The sequence below is a fragment of the Tiliqua scincoides genome, chromosome 3 (genome assembly GCF_035046505.1).
Source record: "Tiliqua scincoides isolate rTilSci1 chromosome 3, rTilSci1.hap2, whole genome shotgun sequence".
Lineage (NCBI taxonomy): Eukaryota > Metazoa > Chordata > Lepidosauria > Squamata > Scincidae > Tiliqua > Tiliqua scincoides.
In genome coordinates this window covers 39,820,988-39,842,123 of record NC_089823.1, presented here as the reverse complement: position 1 = coordinate 39,842,123, position 21,136 = coordinate 39,820,988, and the positions used below count along the sequence as shown (strand labels likewise).

At 44.2% G+C, this 21,136-nt stretch overlaps 1 protein-coding gene across 1 annotated transcript in view; it reads left to right on the top strand.

The window, feature by feature from the left end:
* The window catches only part of MYH15 (myosin heavy chain 15), a 108,546-nt gene that overhangs the window by 83,276 nt on the left and 4,134 nt on the right, over positions 1-21,136 (top strand). The window contains exons 31-40 of the mRNA XM_066622592.1: positions 120-316; positions 2,233-2,582; positions 3,641-3,765; positions 10,997-11,112; positions 11,997-12,189; positions 13,688-13,891; positions 16,547-16,672; positions 17,023-17,193; positions 17,383-17,487; positions 18,660-18,755. Coding sequence (XP_066478689.1) covers positions 120-316; positions 2,233-2,582; positions 3,641-3,765; positions 10,997-11,112; positions 11,997-12,189; positions 13,688-13,891; positions 16,547-16,672; positions 17,023-17,193; positions 17,383-17,487; positions 18,660-18,755 — 1,683 coding nt within the window. The remainder of the gene's footprint in view (positions 1-119; positions 317-2,232; positions 2,583-3,640; positions 3,766-10,996; positions 11,113-11,996; positions 12,190-13,687; positions 13,892-16,546; positions 16,673-17,022; positions 17,194-17,382; positions 17,488-18,659; positions 18,756-21,136) is intronic.

The following is a 21,136-nucleotide window of genomic DNA, read 5'->3' as shown; positions in this document are numbered from 1 at the left end:
ATGGCTCCAATCTTACGTACTTGTGCATGTGAGTAAGTTCCATTGAATTCAATGGGGCTTACTTCTGTCCAGTCTTGTCCTCCCATATATGTGATAAATGCAGTCTTCTGATCTTGCAGGCAAAGAATGCTCTGGCCCATGCTCTGCAATCTGCCCGTCATGACTGTGACCTCCTGCGTGAGCAGTTTGAGGAGGAGCAAGAAGCCAAGGCAGAGTTGCAGAGGGCCCTGTCCAAGGGCAATGCAGAAGTGGCCCAGTGGAGGACTAAATATGAAACTGATGCTATCCAAAGGACTGAAGAGCTAGAAGAAGCCAAGTAAGCTATGCCATGATTGCCCTTTTAGGTTTTCACACGTGTCTTTGAAAAACAAAGCTGGCACTACAGGTTGCAGGCTGCAAACAGATCAACTCAACTGCTGATCTGTTCTGATCAGGTGGGTTGTCCAGGGAGAACATTCAGTGAGAAGCCCTGCAAACTTTTTCATCAGGTGAGCTTTCTGTAGGAGCCCCTGCTTCTTTCAGCAATGCCTGATAGCACTGTTGCTCTTTTTCAAACACTAGGCAAAGTCAGTCCTGTTTGTATTTATAAACCTGTCTCCTACCAGACTGAACTGTAAATCCGGAACACTGCAGCACTAGCCCGCAACCTGCATATCTGCCAGGGGTGATGTCGCTGCAGGTTATCCCACATCACCCTGTTTTTATGCCCTCCTCCCACTCCAGAATGCCTCCCTCCTGCCTCCTCCCTGCCCTCTCCACACCTTCCCCAGAACCCTGCACCAGCCAAGCCCAGCTGGTGCGAACTCACCTGCTGCTGCAAGCGGCGGAGGCTGGTTTTGGCCTCTGTGGGTTAGCGCATCTCTGTGCACTGGTGCAGCTTGCTCCCACGGAGGCACAAATATGCTTTACGGCATGCTTGCGACCCTCCCGGGCTGGCGTAAGGGACTTGCGCCAGCCCGGGGCACAGTTAGGATAGCACCCTAAATCTGATTGACGGAACCCAGACAATGGTGGCTCCAGCTTTTGGGGAGCTGTGGGATAAAAGCTCTGAGAGGACCTCCCAATGGTGTACTTCTCTCATGCTTTGGAAAGTGCATGTGTATGCCAGCTGGCAGCTAGCAACATGCCCCCCCCCCCCACAATGCCCAGGAATAGAGCACCAGACAAATGACTGTCATCCTTCACTGCCGTAGCTATAGTTATTGGGTCGTAGTGTGAAGGTGGACTCATGCCTGCTGCTACTATCTCCTCCCCACCTTCTCCTGGTAAGCCTCCCTGTTGGGCCCTGAGCCCCTAGCTGGCTTGTTAGTCTATGATGGGAAGCAGCAGCAGCATTTGTAAAATGCCAATGGGGAGTATGGTCTGCTGTTGCTTCTGTTGCTTCCCACTGCCTCCCTGTGAGGAGGTTTACCGCAAGATGATGTTTTTCTCATGCTTTCTAGCACTATTTCTGGATGCCCCAACCCCTGACACGGGGGGGGGGGGAATGGGACGGGACACAAGACATCTGGGGATAAAAAAGTGACACTGGGGGAAAGAAGACGGTGGTCTGCTGCTGTCACTGCTCCCTCACTATAATCTGAGGAGCATTCCCACGGGCCCTGGCATCCTGGTCAATAGAGGGGAGCAGCAGTGGCAGTGGGCCTTCACTGCCTCAGGGCTTAGCCAGGCCATGAAGCCATCTGGAACCAAGCACGGAGCATTTGCTGTGGTGGCACTGCAGTTAGATTAGCCATCTGACTCTTTATTTATCACATTTTTATACCACCCTTCCTCCAAAGAGCTCACGGCTGTGTGCACAGCTGCTTCCTTCCTTTTGTCCTCACAACAACCTTGTGAGGTAGGTGAGGCTGAGAGAAAGTGACTGGCTTTCACTTTCAAGGTCACCCAGGAGATTCGCCATTAAGATATAGGCAAGCCATTAAGATGTTTTTGTTTCACAAGGCTTTTAATTACTAACTTTTAATCCATTTTATGGCTGCTGGTTTTAATCAGTGCTACTGTTCTACTATATCTTATTATTATTAATATTGTTTATTGTTTTAGTGTGCGTGCGTGCATGCAATGGTGAGCTATCCTGTGAAAACTGTGGTCTGAAAGACAGGACAAGCAATATTTAAATGTAGTAAATAAAACGTGCCATCAAATGACACGATACACTGATTACAGTTTGATAATAATAACCAGGAACTTTGGGGTGACAGTCATTTTATTGCACGTCCCTTCTGTTAGGAAAAAGCTGGCGGCTCGTCTCCAAGAGGCCGAGGAAGCAGTTGAGGCAGCCAACGCCAAATGCTCTTCTCTGGAGAAGACTAAGCACAGGTTGCAGAATGAGCTGGAAGATATAATGATTGACTTGGAAAAGGCCAACTCAGCCGCAGGAGCCCTAGACAAGAAGCAGCGCAATTTTGACAGGATTATTGCTGAGTGGAAACAGAAGTACGAGGAGTCCCAAGCAGAGCTCGAAAGTGCCCAGAAGGAAGCCCGGAGCCTCAGCACAGAGTTATTCAAGCTGAAAAATGCCTATGAAGAAAGCCTGGACAATCTGGAGACCTTAAAAAGGGAAAACAAGAACCTCCAAGGTTGGTCATATGCTGAGGATGTTTCAAAGTTAGGAGGAGCCAGTCAGTGAGGGAACGTACGTATTTGAGCCCCAAAGCAATACAATTGACACACCACTCCAGAGAAACAGGCAAGGGGACATTCTCTCCACCGTATAATTTGTTTAGGTTGAGAGCTGGCGAAACAGTGCTGTTAGACCCTGTTTTGTCGTTAGCCCAAGTCTCCAGTTTTCCCAGTAAAGTTAGCTGGTATCAGATCTCTCTGTTATCTGAAATGGTGGCAGCACAGCATGCAAGTTCAAGGTGACAGCGGCAACCACGTTCTGTCCCTGTCTTGTAGATCCTTGCCCTGAGTAGCCCAGAATCTAGATATAGACACAAGGGAGAGAACAAAAGAAGGAGATGGAAGTGGTTTGTAGGGTAAAACCCTGGAACAATTTGTGCAATGATTCACTGAAATATTATTAGAGCTATTTTCTTGTAAAATGTTAAGTGTTTCAAGCAGTTCTCTTTCGACTTAGCTCTGATGCCAGTAATGAGCTGGGCTGAGGAGAAAAGTGCCTGAAGCAACAGAGTACAGGGAGAGAAGATGGGAAGGAAGGTCAAGCCCCCTCTCACCTGTGTGGCCTTTTTGTGCACCTGCTTCATGCAGGCATGAATAAACATGGCTACCTCATCCCATCTAGTTTGCCCTTACTCCTTCTGTGACTGGCTCAGTGCATACTGTAATATTGTATTAATTACTTTAACCTAACATGTTCAATATTTGATTTCCTCCTCACACTCAGCTTATTACTTAATTATTGTCTTTGGCCACTTTTCATTATTAAATAGCTCTTGAATTATACAAAGTATCTCACAGCTCTGCGAAGTAAGCCTGCAATTCTGTATGCCATTTTCTGGGAGTAAGCCCCACTGAACACAATGGGATTTACATCTGAGTAAGAGTAGCAATCCATAGGATTGCACTGGAAGTTATTTGGTTCGAATTCCTTTGCCTCTGCAGCTGTAGCAGATACAACTTTTTGCTTTTAGGACTTTCTGACCCCTATAATCTAAATTTTTAACAATCCTTTCAGAGGAGATTACGGACCTCACCGACCAGATCAGTGAAGGAAACAAGACCCTTCATGAGATAGAGAAAATGAAGAAACAGATTGAGCAAGAAAAATCAGAAGTTCAGCTCGCACTGGAAGAAGCTGAGGTAAGATAAAAGGTTTGGAAGAAGGGATGGCATTTCTTGGGTCACTGCTTTCCAAACACGCACACACAAAATAAAGCAATGGCTATGCCTATGATTCTGTCAAGCACCACAGACTGTTGTGGTGCAATGCAGGATTCACATCTCCAGGGCTTACTCAGAAAGACTCTGGGGTTGCTTATAGATGACATCACTGCCAGTTGCTTCCTATGCAGCTGGGATTGACAGCTGTACTGGCCCTTTAAAAGGGCTGATAGGAAAGGATAAAGAAGGGATGAAAAAGCAGGCTAGGACAAAAGGAAGGAGGACAGAGAAGAAAAAGGGGAAGCAAACAGAGGAGGAATAGGAGGAGCAAAAGGAAAAGATGATGTAATATTTAAGAAGAAGGGAAGAACTCAAGTAGGAAGATGGACATGGAGAAAGGAAAGAAAGGAAGTCGTAGGAAGCGAAGGTGCACGAGATCATTTTGGGGCACAACCAAAAGTGGGCAGAATACTGGAGAGGAGGGGCCTATTACTGGCAGCTGGGCTGCACCACATGCAGGGACTGAAGTGAGGCAGAGCCATGCCCCAGGCAGAAGGACTTGAGGGCCACCTTTCATACGGGCATCTCCTAGAGATGGGAGAGAGCTGGTTGATTATGACCCCAGACACCAGTCTGGTGCAGCAGATCAACTATGATGTAAAGAACCCTAAGATGTATGGCTTGTCAAGCATTCACCTACCCAGTGTGAGAGATTATCAGTTCAGAGTGAAGACAATGCTGGGTCTGTTAAGGCAATAAAGGTGAAAAACCTACTTTGCCATTTTGACTGGGATTTTGTGATCCTTTGAAAAATTACTGAAATTTCTCTCCATCTCTGGGTATCTAAAAATAAATAAATAAATAAGTCATACCTCCTGAAGATATGAAACTTCCATCATGGAATAGGGGGGGAGGCCAGAGAAGTAGTCACAGATACCTTTTCTATCTGATGGTGCTTACTATTCCTGAATCTCAGAGCACCGTTTGGAGAACAGCATGAACCCTGAGATTACAGGTTTGGGTCATTCCTGCCCTAGGACATGTCTTAGGCCCAAACCAAATGCACACTTATCCCATGGCAAAATACATCCATGGGTTTCAACTCATGTGGGATTTGTGACCACACATTCACCACAATCCAGGACATTCTTGGTGGCATAAGTTAACACCAAGCCTTCCCATGCTTGCCATTCATCCCTCAGCAGATTTCCTGGGTCAAATTCAATCTTGCAACCGCATATTCAAAAACCCACCTGGAAGAAACTCACGTGGATGGCTTAGGATGGATACAAGTGACAGAGATACTTGGATATTATGTGGCACAAAACCCACAGGATAAGGAAATCCATGTGAGCTTAGCATTGTAAAATGAGCTTATTCCATGAAAATGCCCATTACCACATGCATTTGTGCACCTGGTTTGGGCCTTAGAGTCCTGTACAGTGAATTTCATAGCAGGCAAGGCAGTGTGGAAAAGACTCCCTTAGGTTTGGAAATTTGAAAACTATGTCGGTCTAAGCCAGTGGTCATAAGAACATAAGAACAGCCCCACTGGATCAGGCCATAGGCCCATCTAGTCCAGCTTCCTGTATCTCACAGTGGCCCACCAAATGCCCCAGGGAGCACACCAGATAACAAGAGACCTCATCCTGGTGCCCTCCCTTGCATTGGCATTCTGACATAGCCCATTTCTAAAATCAGGAGGTTGCGCATACACATCATAGCTTGTAACTCGTAATGGATTTTTCCTCCAGAAACTTGTCCAATCCCCTTTTAAAGGCGTCTAGGCTAGACGCCAGCACCACATCCTGTGGCAAGGAGTTCCACAGACCGACCACACGCTGAGTAAAGAAATATTTCCTTTTGTCTGTCCTAACCCGCCCAACACTCAATTTTAGTGAATGTCCCCTGGTTCTGGTATTATGTGAGAGTGTAAAGAGCATCTCCCTATCCACTCTGTCCATCCCCTGCATAATTTTGTATGTCTCAATCATGTCCCCCCTCAGGCGTCTCTTTTCTAGGCTGAAGAGGCCCAAACGCCGTAGCCTTTCCTCATAAGGAAGGTGCCCCAGCCCCATAATCATCTTAGTCGCTCTCTTTTGCACCTTTTCCATTTCCACTATGTCTTTTTTGAGATGCTGGGGGCCTGATGTGGCCCACAACAAGCTTCTATCCAGCCCTCAGCAAGCCTTTGGACTACTACCCATTCAACCAAATGTATCCAGAATTATGCTCCAGTTGTATCTGAATAGTGTTCTGAGAGCCAGGGAGGCCATGCGCCTCCCCTCAGAATGCCTTCTAAAGGTCTAAAAACATCACTTCCTGGTTTTCCTGAAAAACCAGAAGTGACTTTTTGGGCCATCTGAATGCCTTACGATTGTAAGGCTTTCTAATGTATTTATTTAAATTTTATATTTAAAATTTATTTATTTTTCCGGCCCTCGACACCATGCCAGATATTTTATGTGGCCCTCTGGCCTAAAAGTTTAGAGACCCCTGGTCTAAGCCAACAGCTTCACCAGCTCCTCTGCAAATTAATTAAGACTACCTTTACTGTATCTTACCTACGTGAGTGCTCAAATATTCTTGCAAGCAGGCTTTATTAGAAATACCCAATTCATAATTTGCAAATAAAACCAAGGATTGGAAGGAATGTTCCGCTTGTGGAAAGGTTGTTTTACATCGCACACAAGAGAGCACTATATGAGAAAAGTGAAACTAAATCCAAAGAAGTATGCTTTCCCATGCACAGCCTCCAACCCCTTGCTCTGGCACAAGGGTTAAGTACTGCTATAGGCCTCTAGGTATTATAGCACAGCATGAGCTCTTGGGCAGACATCTGCAGAATAACATAAACAGTTATTTTCCTTCCGGTCATGGTTTTTGAATCCAATCCAAATTCTCAAGTTATCCAGCAGTGCATGAAGGAATGGGAATGCAATGGCTCCCATGCCATTGGGTTAATGTGAGTACTAGAAAAGCTGAAATATCTGGAAATTGTGGTCATTTTGAGGGAAGATAAGAAGTCAATGTTGTAGTTTGCTGGTTTTTTTTTTTTTTTTTTAAAGCAGCTATCTCACATGCACCTAAAAATCATTGGCTTCCACACCTGGTGTCTACATGGCCTGTGATACCTACAGGGTTTGTGGGGCTAGTTCAAGGCACTGGAGTATTATGATTCACTTCTGATATCGCCAAGTTAATTGAATACTTTTCAAGGCATTGTCGTAAGTGAATGTTAAAAAGCGTGCCTTTGCTTTTAATAGAACAACTCCACATCCCTTCATCTTCCCACAGCCTATGAAATGCATTGATGCTTGGGAAAAAAAAAAAAAAGCTGTGTATCATTTTATTAACCTCTTCTTTTATCTTGCAGGGTATTTTATATTTTGCAGGGATTTCAACGCCAAATATAAAGGTGCTGATCTATCAGAGCAGAGGAAGCAGCATGTTTTTGTCCACTGCTCTGAAAAAGCGGAACATGATATATTATATGCTGATATAATATATACATGGCATCCATATTTTAGCTGATTGGTTCTAATGCATCCATTTGTAATGCATTGAACAGCTTTACTTTGACAGATAAACGTAGACGTTGCTGAAGCAGGAGGGCTGTGAATCTGAGAACCAAAGGGAAGTATTTTGCTTCCTCCTCTTCCCCAGTAATCTATCTTACTAACAGACCATTTCTACACACCTTCATTAGCTGCAAAAGTGCTGCTGTGACACTCTCACCCAGCCCTTTGACTGGGAGCACTATGCAGAGAAGGACCACCTCTGATCCTACCTCTGCCACAGCTCGGTCTAATTGCTGCATTTTTGCTGCAGCAGTTGTTGGACTCAAGTGTCAATGAGAGCTGCTACACCAACCCTCCGGCCAGGTCCCGACACTGCTACTCAGTCTGCACAGCAGCACATAGAATGAAATCAGAAGGCATTTGTGGATGTCTGTCTTATTAAAAACAGATTGCTTTTGCTTGGTTATCTGATCTTCCTGGATGCAGGGAGGCAGCAATCATTCGTGCTTAAAAGAGAAGTCTCCAAAGTCCCTGATTCAATTAAGCTATGTCTGACTGACCCCAAATGCCATTGAGATTCTGCTCTCTCATACGCGCATATACATACACACATGTATATGTAGGAATCATTCTGTCAAGTCAGATGCCAACTCTGCTACACCCTCATACAGAGCCAGAGCCAGTAGATGGTAACTCAAGAGCGTGGGATTTGGTAATGTGTGAACCAGGAAAGAAGGAAAAGAATTAGCAATGGGTGGCTAACCTCTGGAGGTGGCGCAAGTCCAAGGAGACCCATTGGGGTTGCAGTGGCTTACCCAGGGGTAAGGGGAAGAGTTTTCCCTTATCTCTGGCTGAGCCACTTCGGGCCCCTGTCTTGCTCTGGATATAGTGCAGGTCTCCTGGCCTGCCTGTTCTAAGTGTGAGATAGGTTTGCACTGTAAGTAGTTAAGGTTACGTCTCATTAACGCAAAGCATAAAGCAAAGCAAGACCTATACAGACTTAACAAAGGCACATGAAAATAATAAAACTAAAGTGCCTAGACTTACTAAACTTAACTCTTACAGGGCACACATCCTTCTGAGCATAGCAAAAGCAGTCATTTCACCTGTTCTCTATTTGGTGAAAAGCCAAGTCCATGCTGGAAAAGCAGAATGACCTGGAGTTGCTCCAAATTCCAGACAAACACTGTCAAAATCCATCCACCCCCCTCAGGTATCCTTTATATCACTAAAGTATTGATCAACTAATCTTCTGGCAGGTGATGCAATACCAGAGGTTGCTAGAAGTCAAACTCTCCAGATCACCAAATGCCCTCACGGCTGCACTAAATTCCTGATAATTACAATGTCCTGAATACCTAGTTCTGCTTTTTCTTTACATACTTCCCTTCGGGGAAGATGAGTTAGAAGGTTTTAACACCTTCAACTAATCTTACTGTCTTATACCAAGTAAGGGCAATCTTAAGAACTAAAACTAACACTATAGTTATTCTAAAACTACATCTGTCTTACTCAACCAGTGAGCAGCTGACAGTGCAATACTAAAAGGAGTCATATAACAGTGCAATACTAGGAGTCAATTTCTCCAGATCACTGAATAATATGCTCACAGTTGCACTAAATTTCTGATAATTACAATGTCCTGAATACCAAGTTCTGCTTTGGTCTTTATGCCATCCCTGCAGGTGAATAATCTAGAAATCCACAGATCATAACAGCAGTTCACATTATGGAATCCTTCTATTTAATATAATGCTTTCATTACCTTCCATACCTCTCTCTCCCATCTGATGTAGGGGAGGAATCTCATACATGCCTCCCAGAGCCTTTGAGGAAAGGTGACCATCAGCTGAGAGGCTGTTTAGGGGAGAGTGGCTTACTTATCTATGACTAGTTCACTGTTTTAAGGGCTATGCTCTCAGAAGGAGTCTGCATAGTGCTGGGCTTTGTTTGTCAAAAGCAGGTCTTTTTCATGATTCATATAACTCCATGCCATTGTTTCCTTTTCCCACTACTCCCAAATGCATAAGATTTCATTGTCAATTAAACTGGCAGTTCTTTGCTTTTGAGGACCCTGCCAAAAACGCCACCCACAAATTGCAACTTGTAAACACTTGAAGAATTAAACAAAACTAGGGAGGCGGTGTAATGTACTTTATTTGTTCTAAGAGCAAAAGTTAGTTTTCTGCTTGCTGATACTTTAGTGCAGCTATAAAGAGCTGATACTTTAGTGCAGCTGTAAATGTTAGAGAGGACATTGAGGAGCAGGCAGAGTTTACAGTAGTGTAACTTGCAGCTTAAACCTCATGATACTGCAGTAAACAACTGCTATTCCCCAGACAGAAGCTTTTTCAGAATAGCAAAACCATTAATCTGCTGCCATGTACCTACAAGCTCTGGTGCCTGGGGCAGAGAAGGCACAATGTCATGTGATATCATAATGTCACTTCCGGGTTCTCCTGGAAGAGGAGATGCTGGCAGCTTCTCGGTCTGGCTGCCATCCTTATTCATTCTCCCTATAGACCAGTGGTTCCCAAACTGTGGTCTGGGGACCACAGGTGGTCGGTCCGTGAGACCCTGAGAAGTGGTCCATGAGGTCTCAGGAAAAAAAGATTATCACCTTTGATCACCTCCAGTATCTCACCAAGTGAGTAGTTTTTAGTTTTTTTAGTTAGTTAACCTTTATTGGCATTATAAATATTACAGCAGACAACTGACAACAAAGTGGAACAATACAACCGTTATCCACTAGACTAGTTCAGGAAAAGACCAAGTGAGTATTCCCCCACAGACCACTGAAGTGTTGGCTGTGGCTGCAGGTAGTTTGTTCTCTGCCTTCTATGGTGGTCCAGTGCTTGCTGATGTGCCAGCTGTGGGAGGATCCATTCTCCAACCTTTTGGTAGTCTGCTGAGAAGTGCTCACTCTGCGAGATGCTTCCCCATGGACCACCAGAAAGAGCGGAGAATGAACCCACCCGCAGTGGGCATTTGCAGTGTCTTGCTGAGCGCTCCTATATGGGCTACTAAACTGAATTGTATTTTTTTGTGTGGTGGGGATGGAGGGGGTTGCATGTGGTCCAAGACAATTCTAATGTTTGCCTCAATGGTCCACAGGCTGGTTGGGAACCATTGCTATAGAGGCACCTTCTCGAAGGATGCAACCCTTGAAGGAGGCGCCACTGAGCAGAAAGAACAAGGGGCAGTCAGATTGCAAACATGGGGTGGTGGCTTTGTGATCTGGCTCCCTCCTGGCCATTCCTTCTTCACAGTGGCACAACCCCCCCCCCCTTCAAGTGGCAGCCAGGGCAAGTGTCCAGGCCTGCCATATCCTAGAACTACCTATGCCTGCATGAGATACATGTCCTTCCAAAATTATCTCAGCATCCTTTGTGCAGGAAAAGTATTGTAGGAAAGTTGTGTTTTTGTTTGTGGTGGGCCTGCTGTGACAAACCTTCAGTTTCACTATGCAGGGGTTTCAAAAGTCCTTGATCCTCTTCCAAATAATTCCTTGGGTGGTGCAACTTCACACATTGTCCCCCTTCCTCATTGCAAAGCTGCATGTGCGGAATCCATTGGTCTGTTGTGCAAAGGAGCCTAGGATTGGGCTGCACCTTTCCATTATCATCGTTCATGTTCTTCAGAACAAATACGGACAGATTTTGGCATAATGTATGCTGTGTGGTTTGTAGGGAGCCCTTGAACACGAAGAAAGCAAGTCACTCCGTTTTCAACTGGAGCTGTCCCAAATCAAAGCAGATTTTGAAAGAAAATTGGCAGAAAAAGATGAGGAAACGGAAAACTTCAGGTACGGTATGTTCCCAAGCTGGCTGGCTAATAGAGTCCATTTTCTACAAAGCTTGGTAAGAGAGACCAAAGGTGGTATTAAGCTCTAGCTATGTTGTTAGGGTTCTTCTCAAGAACACTAGGCACAAGTGATCTGTGTCTCTACCCATCAACAGCATTTTCTTGCGCTAGTGCTGCCAGTAACACATTATGTAGAAGAGGGCAATTTACTTCTGCTTATATATCTGCTTTGCCATCTGTGCGCTCTGCCTTAATTTGCAAGAATGTTGTTGAGACTGATTGATAATTACTGTCTGCACAATATGTTGACAAAAGATGCATTAATAAACAAGAGGCAATAAACAAGCAAAAGCTGGGATCTTGCTGGGTGAAAAGTTATGGAACAGATTCAAAGTAAAGGGATTTAGTATCGGGATAAAAAAAGAGCTATATGCAATACCTTAGGGATGTAGGTCTGTGGTTTAGTGGTAGGGCACATGCTTTGCATACTGAAGGGTCATAAGAACATAAGAACAGCCCCACTGGATCAGGCCATGGGCCCATCTAGTCCAGCTTCCTGTATCTCATAGCGGCCAACCAAATGCCCCAGGTCCAGGTTCAATCCCTAGCATCTCTGAGTGGATAAGAAAGAAATTCATCTCTGACACCCTGGAGAGCCACTGTCTGTCTGTATTCACAAGAGTGACTTAGCTGGATCAATGGTCTGATTCACTATAAGGCAGCATCCTATAAGATGGAAAGAGGTGATGAGGTTTGGGCTCACTCATTCTGTAGTGAAGGCATGACCGTGAAAGCGTGGTCCCTATGACAGTAAAAAAGTGCTTGAAGTTGAAAATTAGAGGAAGAAAATCCTGTATTAACTACACCATATCATTCCAATACCAGGAGAAACCAGCAACGTACCATAGACACCTTGCAGTCCACTCTGGATTCTGAAGCAAAGAGTAGAAATGAGGCCATTCGGCTGAAGAAGAAGATGGAAGGAGACCTCAACGAGATGGAAATCCAGCTCAGCCATGCTAACCGGCATGCTTCAGAGGCCACCAAGACCACACGCATGCTTCAGGCTCAGATAAAGGTATTTCCTAAAGATGCTGAGTTCATTTTTTAAAATCCCTCAGCATATGCACTGGCCATACTAAGGCACTGCAAGGATAGCATGAGGTGCCAGCTCCATCTTATCCTTGTAACCCCTAGTAATACAGAAGGGTCCAGGTTCAACCTCTAGCATCTCTGAGTAGATAAGAAAGAAATTCCTCTCTGAAATCCTGGAGAGCCACTGTAACACACAGGCTTCCCTTGTAATGCACAGGATTGGAAACACTTGCAGGAGAGAATCAGAGGAAGGGAGAAGTGCATAACCCTTCCCACCAGCCCCTGGAAATGCCACACCACAGATTAATCTGAAAGGTGGTGGTTTTTTTTTCTCCAGCTAGGCCCTGAAACCAGAAGAGCTGCAAGCTGGGGAATCGATAACTGCAGGGGTGGAGGTGGGAGGGTTGCGGGGGAGAATCAGCGGGTGCAGGGAGGAGAGAATCAGCAGGGTCTAGCCTAGCCATATCCTCACCTGCTGGTGCCCCAATTTGCTTTGCCCTTTTTTCTCAGCACATGTATGTTGGAAACCATGTGTTTGCCATATAATATCTTTGTGTACTTCCCCCCCCCCCCAGTAAAGGAAAAAAAACAAAAAAACCAGCATGGTTGATTAGCCGAAAATCCCCCACAGGAGAAAGGGTTAAGAAGTTCCCTGGGTCCCTTTAGGGAGAAGGGCGGGATATAAATAAAGTTTATTATTATTATTTTATTAAGTTCTTCCACCCCCACACAGACAAATCTTGCAGCAGCCATGACTACAAGTTGTTTATACATAGGTATCTCCCCCGTATCCGCGTATTCAGTTATCCGCAGTTCCCCACAGGTCCCCCCCTGCTTCCTGTTAACATTCTGAATGTGTCCCCCTACTATGCAGGCTGCCTGCCTGTTTGTCGCATTTCTGTTCTAGCTTCTATAAAAGCAAGAAACATGCCTACTTGGTAATGAAGAAAACAGAAGGTAATGAGTGTGTGTGTGCGGGGTGCAGGGGTGTAGTGCATGGGTATAGTACAGATAGGGTTCCCTCATATCCGCAGTTTCCAAATCAAGAGCTCCCCAGAATAGATCACCCTTGGAGATGGGAGCGTGCTTGTATTTTAAAAGTCAGGAATAACCTCATATGAATGACATGCCACGTTTTGGGTGACCCTGAGTTCAAGACAAGTTCCAGAATTTCTTTTTGTCTGAGGGCAGTAGAAAAAACAACTTTTTCAAGTTGTTGTAGCAGATTAAGATTCAGATGTCATGACAACAAGGTGATGGTCTGGTATTTTACTTGATTGTAGCCCAGACTCACAGCACTGTAATGTAGTTAGCATTACTACTGAAATACAGTTTGGGGCAGTGGGGAGGGAAGACACCTATACTTTCTGGCAGTGCTGAGGCCCTCAATTCTGGTGTTGGCCCTAACTGAGAATTCCTGTTTCCAGTGTTTCGCCACACTAAGTGTGAAGCCCAGCTTTGCTGCTGCTGTTTCATTGTAGGAACTTCAGGTGCAGCTTGATGATTCGACTCATCTCAATGAAGACTTCAAAGAGCAGCTGGCAGTCATCGACCGACGCAACACCCTTCTCCAGTCTGAACTGGATGAGCTGAGGGGATTGCTAGACCAGACAGAACGTGGCCGAAAATTGGCAGAGCAGGAGCTGCTGGAAGCCACTGAACGCGTGAACCTTCTGCACACCCAGGTTGGCTCGCATGGGAACACTGCTGGCCTTTTTCTTTCCCAGTGGAGCATTAGCCAGACAGTGCACAGAGCTGTGATTGAGGATAATGCAGGTTTCAGACAAAATATAACCTCATTAACAAGCACACTCAAAGGTTGTTCGCTCCCAAGTGGTGGAAGAAATTAAGGTGTATATTATATGCTGTACAGTAAGTGCAGTGACCTCCAGATAAAAGAAAAATTTCCTTTCAATAACACCTCTGTGACCCCCACCATCTTTCAATGTCTTTTGTCCATGCTTAAGGTAATATTTACCCTACCCAGAAGTTTTCTGCCATATTTTTTCTGCATAGATGATTTCCTTTGCTTTCCCACTCACCTTCTTTTATCACATGCACACTGATACAAGACCATTAAAGAATCTTCCCAATCAATACTGAGTTCATCCCAATGTACTGTACAGCATTCTCCAGGGCTCCACCGTCTACAGTAGCTTGGGCAGTTGGTTTAAAATTGGCTACTTATTTATCTCAGACTGAATTTTTTGTTTTGTTTTACGTATTATTTTAGATAATTTTAATATTGCTCTTCAAACACAGTTGCCAGGACAGTTGCCAGGACAGATGATTAATAACAGTTAAAACAAAACAATATAATGAAATATTAAAAACAATCAATAAAAGCACATATTAAAATGGCAAAAAGATATTGTCATTGGATATTTAAAAGTCTCAGATATTATAATCTGGGGAAAATTGTTTTAAAGCCTTCACTTGGAACCAAAAATACATTAACAGGGAGGGAGAAGAACAGGGAGGAGATGGGTTAGAAGGAGGGGAGGCTGGGAAAAGGGCTGGAAAGGACCAGTATCAGTGGCAATATCTGCTGTCAATATCCTATCCACCTTCCTGCTTGAACTCAGACTTGCGCCAGCAAAATCACGGGCACAGGTCCAAGTAGACCCATTACAGCTCTAGAGGCTTATGTGTGGGTAAGCCTCAAATGTTCCCTCACTCAGAGGATACCTCTGGGACTGCTTACCCCACAGGATGCAGCGCATGCTTCAGTAGCACAACTGCATCTGCGGGGAGAGAAAGGATGGGATTGGGGCCTCAGCCAGGTTGAGTGCTGGCCTATGGCCCACTCTTATCAGAGGGCCCACCCCAGTACCAGTGGCATGAGTGATTAGAGAGACCCATGCTGTTGCTGGACCTGGCACTTCTATCTAAAAATTGGAGCATACTGCAGAGGCCACTGCCTTTGACAAGTGGGTGATAAGTGAGAAAAGCTTCATCATTCGTAACCTGTAAGCATAGCAGAAAACAGAGGCAAAGTGCATAGCGGTGGGCCCGATGAAGAACTTTTCCCTGAAACCTCCAGCAATATGGAGCTATCTCTGCATGTAGGGCTTACAAGATAAGCACTGACACTTTGAATTAAGCTTGGAATTGGAACCATGCAGAACATATAAAGCCTTTCCTTATTACTATGTTTCTTCTAAGTATGACAGCAATCATTATATGTGAGTGCATTCCAAAAGCTGAGTGGATTTAAGAAAAGTATTTGCTTTGGTACAGCTTCAGTGGGTGAAGGGCCAACTGGTAACTGGTTCAATGGGTGAAGGGCCAACCAGGCCACAAGTTAGTTCTTCAGCTAGGATATGATCAGCCAACACAGAGCACTTGTAGTCCCATTACTTCAGTGGTGGAAAGTTAAGCATGACTCTGCCTCATGAAAGTAACAGGACTTATAAGCTGTAACGTAAACTGAATCTCTTTCCTTCTTCACAGATTGACATAAAATTTTCAGCCCTATATTGATGGATATTTTATGTGCAAGGTATTCTGATGAGAACAATATCAGAGTGTCATTTTTTTTTTTTTGCAAGCTATTTATGGCTGCATAAAATACAGATCCTTGTCTAATGAGATATTCCTTTCCAATGCTAAATAATGAGATTTGCTCAGACCATGACTAACAAGATAACTCTTAAAATTCTCCGCAGACAATTCCATTTTCCACAGAATTAAGTATCTTTCACAAGTAACAAGACGGCTTAAGGCAGGCAGTCTTGTCTCCTCTTCTTCAAACTGACTTCTCCACATAGTTCATGACCAGAAGATGTCGTGATGGCCACTAACTTCAGAGGCTTTAAAAGGAGATTGGACAAAGTAAAGGAGGACAGGTCTACCAATGGCTACTAGTGATAATGCTTATGTGCTACCTCTGAGTTCACCAGCAGTGTGCTTTTGAATACTAGTTGCAGGGGAGCAATGGTTGGAGAGAAATATGACTTTTTCTTCTGCCTGTGGGCTTCCCAGAGGTGGTTGGTGGGTTACTGTGGGAAGGAAACAGAATGCTGGACCATATTTGTCTTTGGCCTGATCCAGTAGGGCTATCTTATGCTCTTATATTCCTATATCTTGGAGTAAAACCTGGAGATACTGATCTTCAAACACCAATATGTGCCTAGAAAAAATATGTGGTAGTTAGAGGTATGTTTCAAAACATTCATTTGTGCTCTAGTGTACAATATGTGAATTATATGCCCAGGTAGAATGTGTGAATAATCCCAGCGGTGTTTCAGCTGAGCAGCACCAGTCTAAGAGGTGAGTGAGATTATCATGTATCACTGAAAAAATAATGTTCTTTTCCTGTTTTGTCTTTCAAAATCAAGAACACAAGCTTGATCGGTCAGAAGAAGAAGCTGGAAACTGATATCACTCAAATGCAGAATGAAGTGGAGGAAGCAATTCAGGAGTGCAGGAATGCTGAAGAAAAGGCCAAGAAGGCAATCACTGATGTAAGTAACCAGCTTGTTTCTTTTTTTTTTTTTCCCAACATCAGATTTTATTCTTCTTGGCTTGCTGATCTTCTGCCTGTGGCTAATTCCTGAGTGGAGTACATTGTTGTATGTAATTATCTGACCAATAGTTAAATTTTTTCAACAATCTGTGTGCATGGTATGCTACCCAGTTGTCTGCACTGAGCAGAGAGGCTGGACTAAATGACTTCCAAGGTCCCTTCCAACTCTAACTTTTTATGGTGCTATCCACAGCATTAGAATTTCATAATTGTACTAAATGACCTAAAACAAATTAGTCCTTGTTTCTTTGGGACATCATCTCATAGTCTAAACTCTTTGTTTTATAGGCAGCAATGATGGCTGAGGAACTTAAAAAGGAGCAAGATACCAGCGCTCACTTGGAACGAATGAAAAAAAATATGGAACAGACCATTAAAGATCTACAGAAAAGACTGGATGAAGCAGAGCAAATTGCTCTAAAGGGGGGCAAGAAGCAGATTCAAAAGTTGGAATCCCGGGTAAGTTTCTAGTCCTTATTAAAGGCTCTATTGTTGCTCTCAGCAAATCGGTGCAAGATAGGAGAGAAAAGTTTAGCAGTGCAGCCATTGTAGGTAAAGCTGCATAGATAACATGGATTTATTTTACTTCTTAAACCGCTTTGTGAACTGCTTCTCAATTGACTATATAAATGCGGTTTTCTGGTGTAGATCCGTGAGCTGGAAAATGAACTGGAAACAGAAGTCCGTCGGAATACAGAATCTCAGAAAGGCGTTCGCAAATATGAGAGGCGCATTAAAGAGCTGTCTTACCAGGTAATATTAAAATAACACGCCAATCCTATCCCCTGCCAGCCCACAGCATGGAGTGAATACTACATGTTGGGGAGGGGGAACAAGACGGCCCAGGAGAGGTAAGTAGAAATCTCTTTTATTTACCTCACTGTAGGCTGCCTGGCTTCCAGTGGGTCTTCTTGGGACTATGCCAGCTCTTTTGCTGGTGTAAGTCCGAAGAGACTCCTTAGATGCAGATCCAGTCTGGAAAGGGAAGATAGGAATTTGGCATGTGCTGCTGTTGCAGCCTGGGGAGGGTCATGTGCAGCCTGGGGAGTTGGCATGTGCTGCTGTTCCCCCCCCACCTCCTCCCTCCCCTGGCCCACTCCCACCCTGAATTTCCAACTATCTTCCCCCATATTCTCTGTTCTGCCCCCTTACTGGTGGCAGTGGAGAATGGTGGAATCTCAGCAGGTTGCTGTCACCCACATGCAGCCTCCAACCACATGCTAGGGCAACCATAACCCACCAAATTGTAAATCTGCTATGGAACGACCAGTCAGGATCTGCTGCTGTTAGCTCAGCACAAGCTTGGGCTGTAGATTACCTAAAATATTGCACACTAGCAGCCCAATCCTATCTAACCCCACCACAGGACAATGCAGTGGCGCCAGCATGGAGCCTGCTGAATCCTGTAAGGTAGTTTTGGCCTCTTTGGGCAAAGTTAACATTTGTGCAAAAGTGTCAAAGTTTTTCCCCTCCCCAGGCTGCTATTTAAAAAACAAGCAACCCACCAGAACACATTTACAAGCACATCTAATGTGCTTAGTCTTAGTTGAATTCCTGGCAAGTGTCACTGGCAGTGTGTTGCAGTGTGGTGTAGTAAACAGAACTGGATCAGAACACCTTTGATTTGAATGCATGCTTGGCCACAAAATTCTCTGGGATGGCCTTGAGCCTGTGGCTCTCCAATACCCTCATAGGATACCTTACAGTTTGGTTATAGGATAAAATGGAGATGTAACCCCATGTAGGGCATCTGGATTTCCTAAGGGGAAGGGTGGGCTACAAATATGATAAAGTGTAAATACATAATGTCCCTCTGTTTCAAAATGCTAGATTTCTAGCAGAAGAAACTGTTTCCCGTGCCTATGTGTCTTCAGTGAGTAGCTGTCCACATCTGACCTTTAATTCCTTTAATTTGTTCTACAAAGGCCGAGGAAGATAAGAAGAACCTGACAAGGATGCAGGAGCTGATTGATAAGCTGCAGCTGAAAGTGAAAAGTTACAAGCACCAAGCAGAAGAAGCTGTAAGTTCCATGAGCTTGTACTGTGTGATGCATGTGCCACTATTGTGCCAATCCTGAACTGACTGTGCTATCTCCGCTTAGTCGTGTTATTCAGAAGCAAGTTCCACTCTTTTCAGTGGGGTTCATTCCCTAATAAGTGAGTTTAAGACTACAGTCTTAACCTTTTTGCTCCTACACTGTGAATGGTGGGGACAGTTATAGCCAAGGTGGAATGTTTTCATTCTGATTAGGGAAGAAAGAAAGACAAACCACAGGCCATTTTTGTTTGTTTTAAAGAAAAGGCTTTTTTAATTATTTGAATTTAAATTGGAAGGGGGAGAGGTTTTGAATATGTTTCTGGGCACATATTTGCTGGACTTTAAAATAAAATAAAATAAAAAATAAAAGTTCACACTAAATGCAATGGCAGCTGGATCTTGCAGCACTGAAGCAGAAAGGGAAAGCTAGAAGCCTCTCTACTATGGGCCATATCAGACAATATGTTTTACCATCATGTTAGGTAAGTGAGTGCTCACCTGTCCTCTCTGTTCACCAACTGTGCCTGTCACAAAGCGAGGACAGCCTTGTGAGGTGGAGGAGGTGGGCAAGCTTGAACTAGCTCCTTTCCATGCAATATAGGCTGGAATTGGTGGAAAGTTATTATCCAGTCTGTCTGACAGTAGTATAATACACAGACTGCTATTTGCTATTTAATTCCTCAGAATTGGGAAAATCAAGTATGGGGAAAATCTTGAAAGTACATGGAAGGATGCTATTAAATGTTCTGAAACAGGGCTTCATGTGGTCAAGGACGTGCCTTTCCTCTTGATCCCATCCCTATGTATTACTTCCATTTTTCAAAAATAATCTGTTAACGTCTTCTTCTCAACCACACCAGACTTTCCAAACACACACAAACACACAGATAATACAATAGCACTGAGACTCTGAAATCAGAGTAAAATAGGGATTATTTTTCATAAATGCTTCTTATCACAGAATGGAAGCTTTCCAATTTTGGAATAGTTGGAGTTCTTTAATATAAATTTGCCTTTTTCATTCCCCCCCCCCCCAAGAAGTAATATATTCTAAAAATGTGTCACACAGGATGCAATCACAGATCTAAATATAATTTCATCTCACTGAATGGAAAATGAACGTTAGGTTGGTATACAGTCATTTGTCTTAGCATTCCAATGCATGAGAAATGACATACTCTGGCACCAAATGCTTTACTTCGCATTCTGTCCTCACTTCTTAGATAGATCCTCTGATTTAGTACACTAAAGACTAGAAATGAAGTAGGATGTATTTAATGAAAGCATCTAATACAGTGATGCCTCGCAAGACGAAATTAATTCGTTCCGCGAGTCGTTTCGTATTGCGAAAATTTCATCTTGCGAAGCGCGGTTTCCCATAGGAATGCATTGAAATTTAATTAATGCGTTCCTATGGGCAAAAAAAGTCAGAACAAAGTCAAATTTGGTTTCCAAAGTGTTTATTTAGTGTTCTTTAAAGGCATACATACAGAGGATTTCAAAAATTTCAAGCACAAAACTTCAACTTCTTAAACATGACAGAAAAACATATAAAAATCAGCAAACATGAGGCAGGACCATCTGACTGAAACTGAACAGAAAAAATTCGTCTTGCGAAGCACGGCCATAGAAAAATTCATCTTGCAAGTCACCAAAAAAATCGCAAAACGCTTTCGTCTTGTGAGTTTTTCGTTGCGCGAGGCATTTGTCTTGCGAGGCATCACTGTATATGGAAATCCACGAAAGAGGCACAAGCTGTCCAATGCAGCTTGCACAGGGTCTTTTGCCTAAAGAACCAGAGTTCTCAAAGGATAAGACACAGCTTCTAATGGCAATGTAATATGTTGTGGACAGCCCAATCCTGTCCAAGTTCCCCCACACCGGCTTGCGCTGTATCCTGCAGGGGAATTGTGTGTGCTGGAGGTCTCTACAAAGTAAGGGGACATTTACCCTCTTGCTCCAGGGTAAGTCCCAGCAGCTGCAGTGAGACTGCAACTTAGACCTCCACATTGCCTTGTGTCAGCGACTCAGGCCTGGGAGGGGGGATAGGATATGATATACACCGCTGCTGCTGATACAGCTCCCCTCATTGAAACCCTCCAACTGCCCCATTACTCCCAACCAACCCTCCTCTTCCCCTACCCTTGTAGAACTTACCATGTCCTGCGCATGCTGCTGCTTGCACTGGTGCCAGTGGGATGGTGCAGGCCTTCCCACCAGTGCAACCAACTGCCACGCTGTCACAGCATGTTCCCCCTATCTGTGTTGTTCAATGTTTCTGGGGACCAGTGGAGAAATTTTGAATGGGAGCAGGTATGAGGATTTTTCTGCTTTTCCTGAGTTCCTAGCTGAAAGCCTTTAATT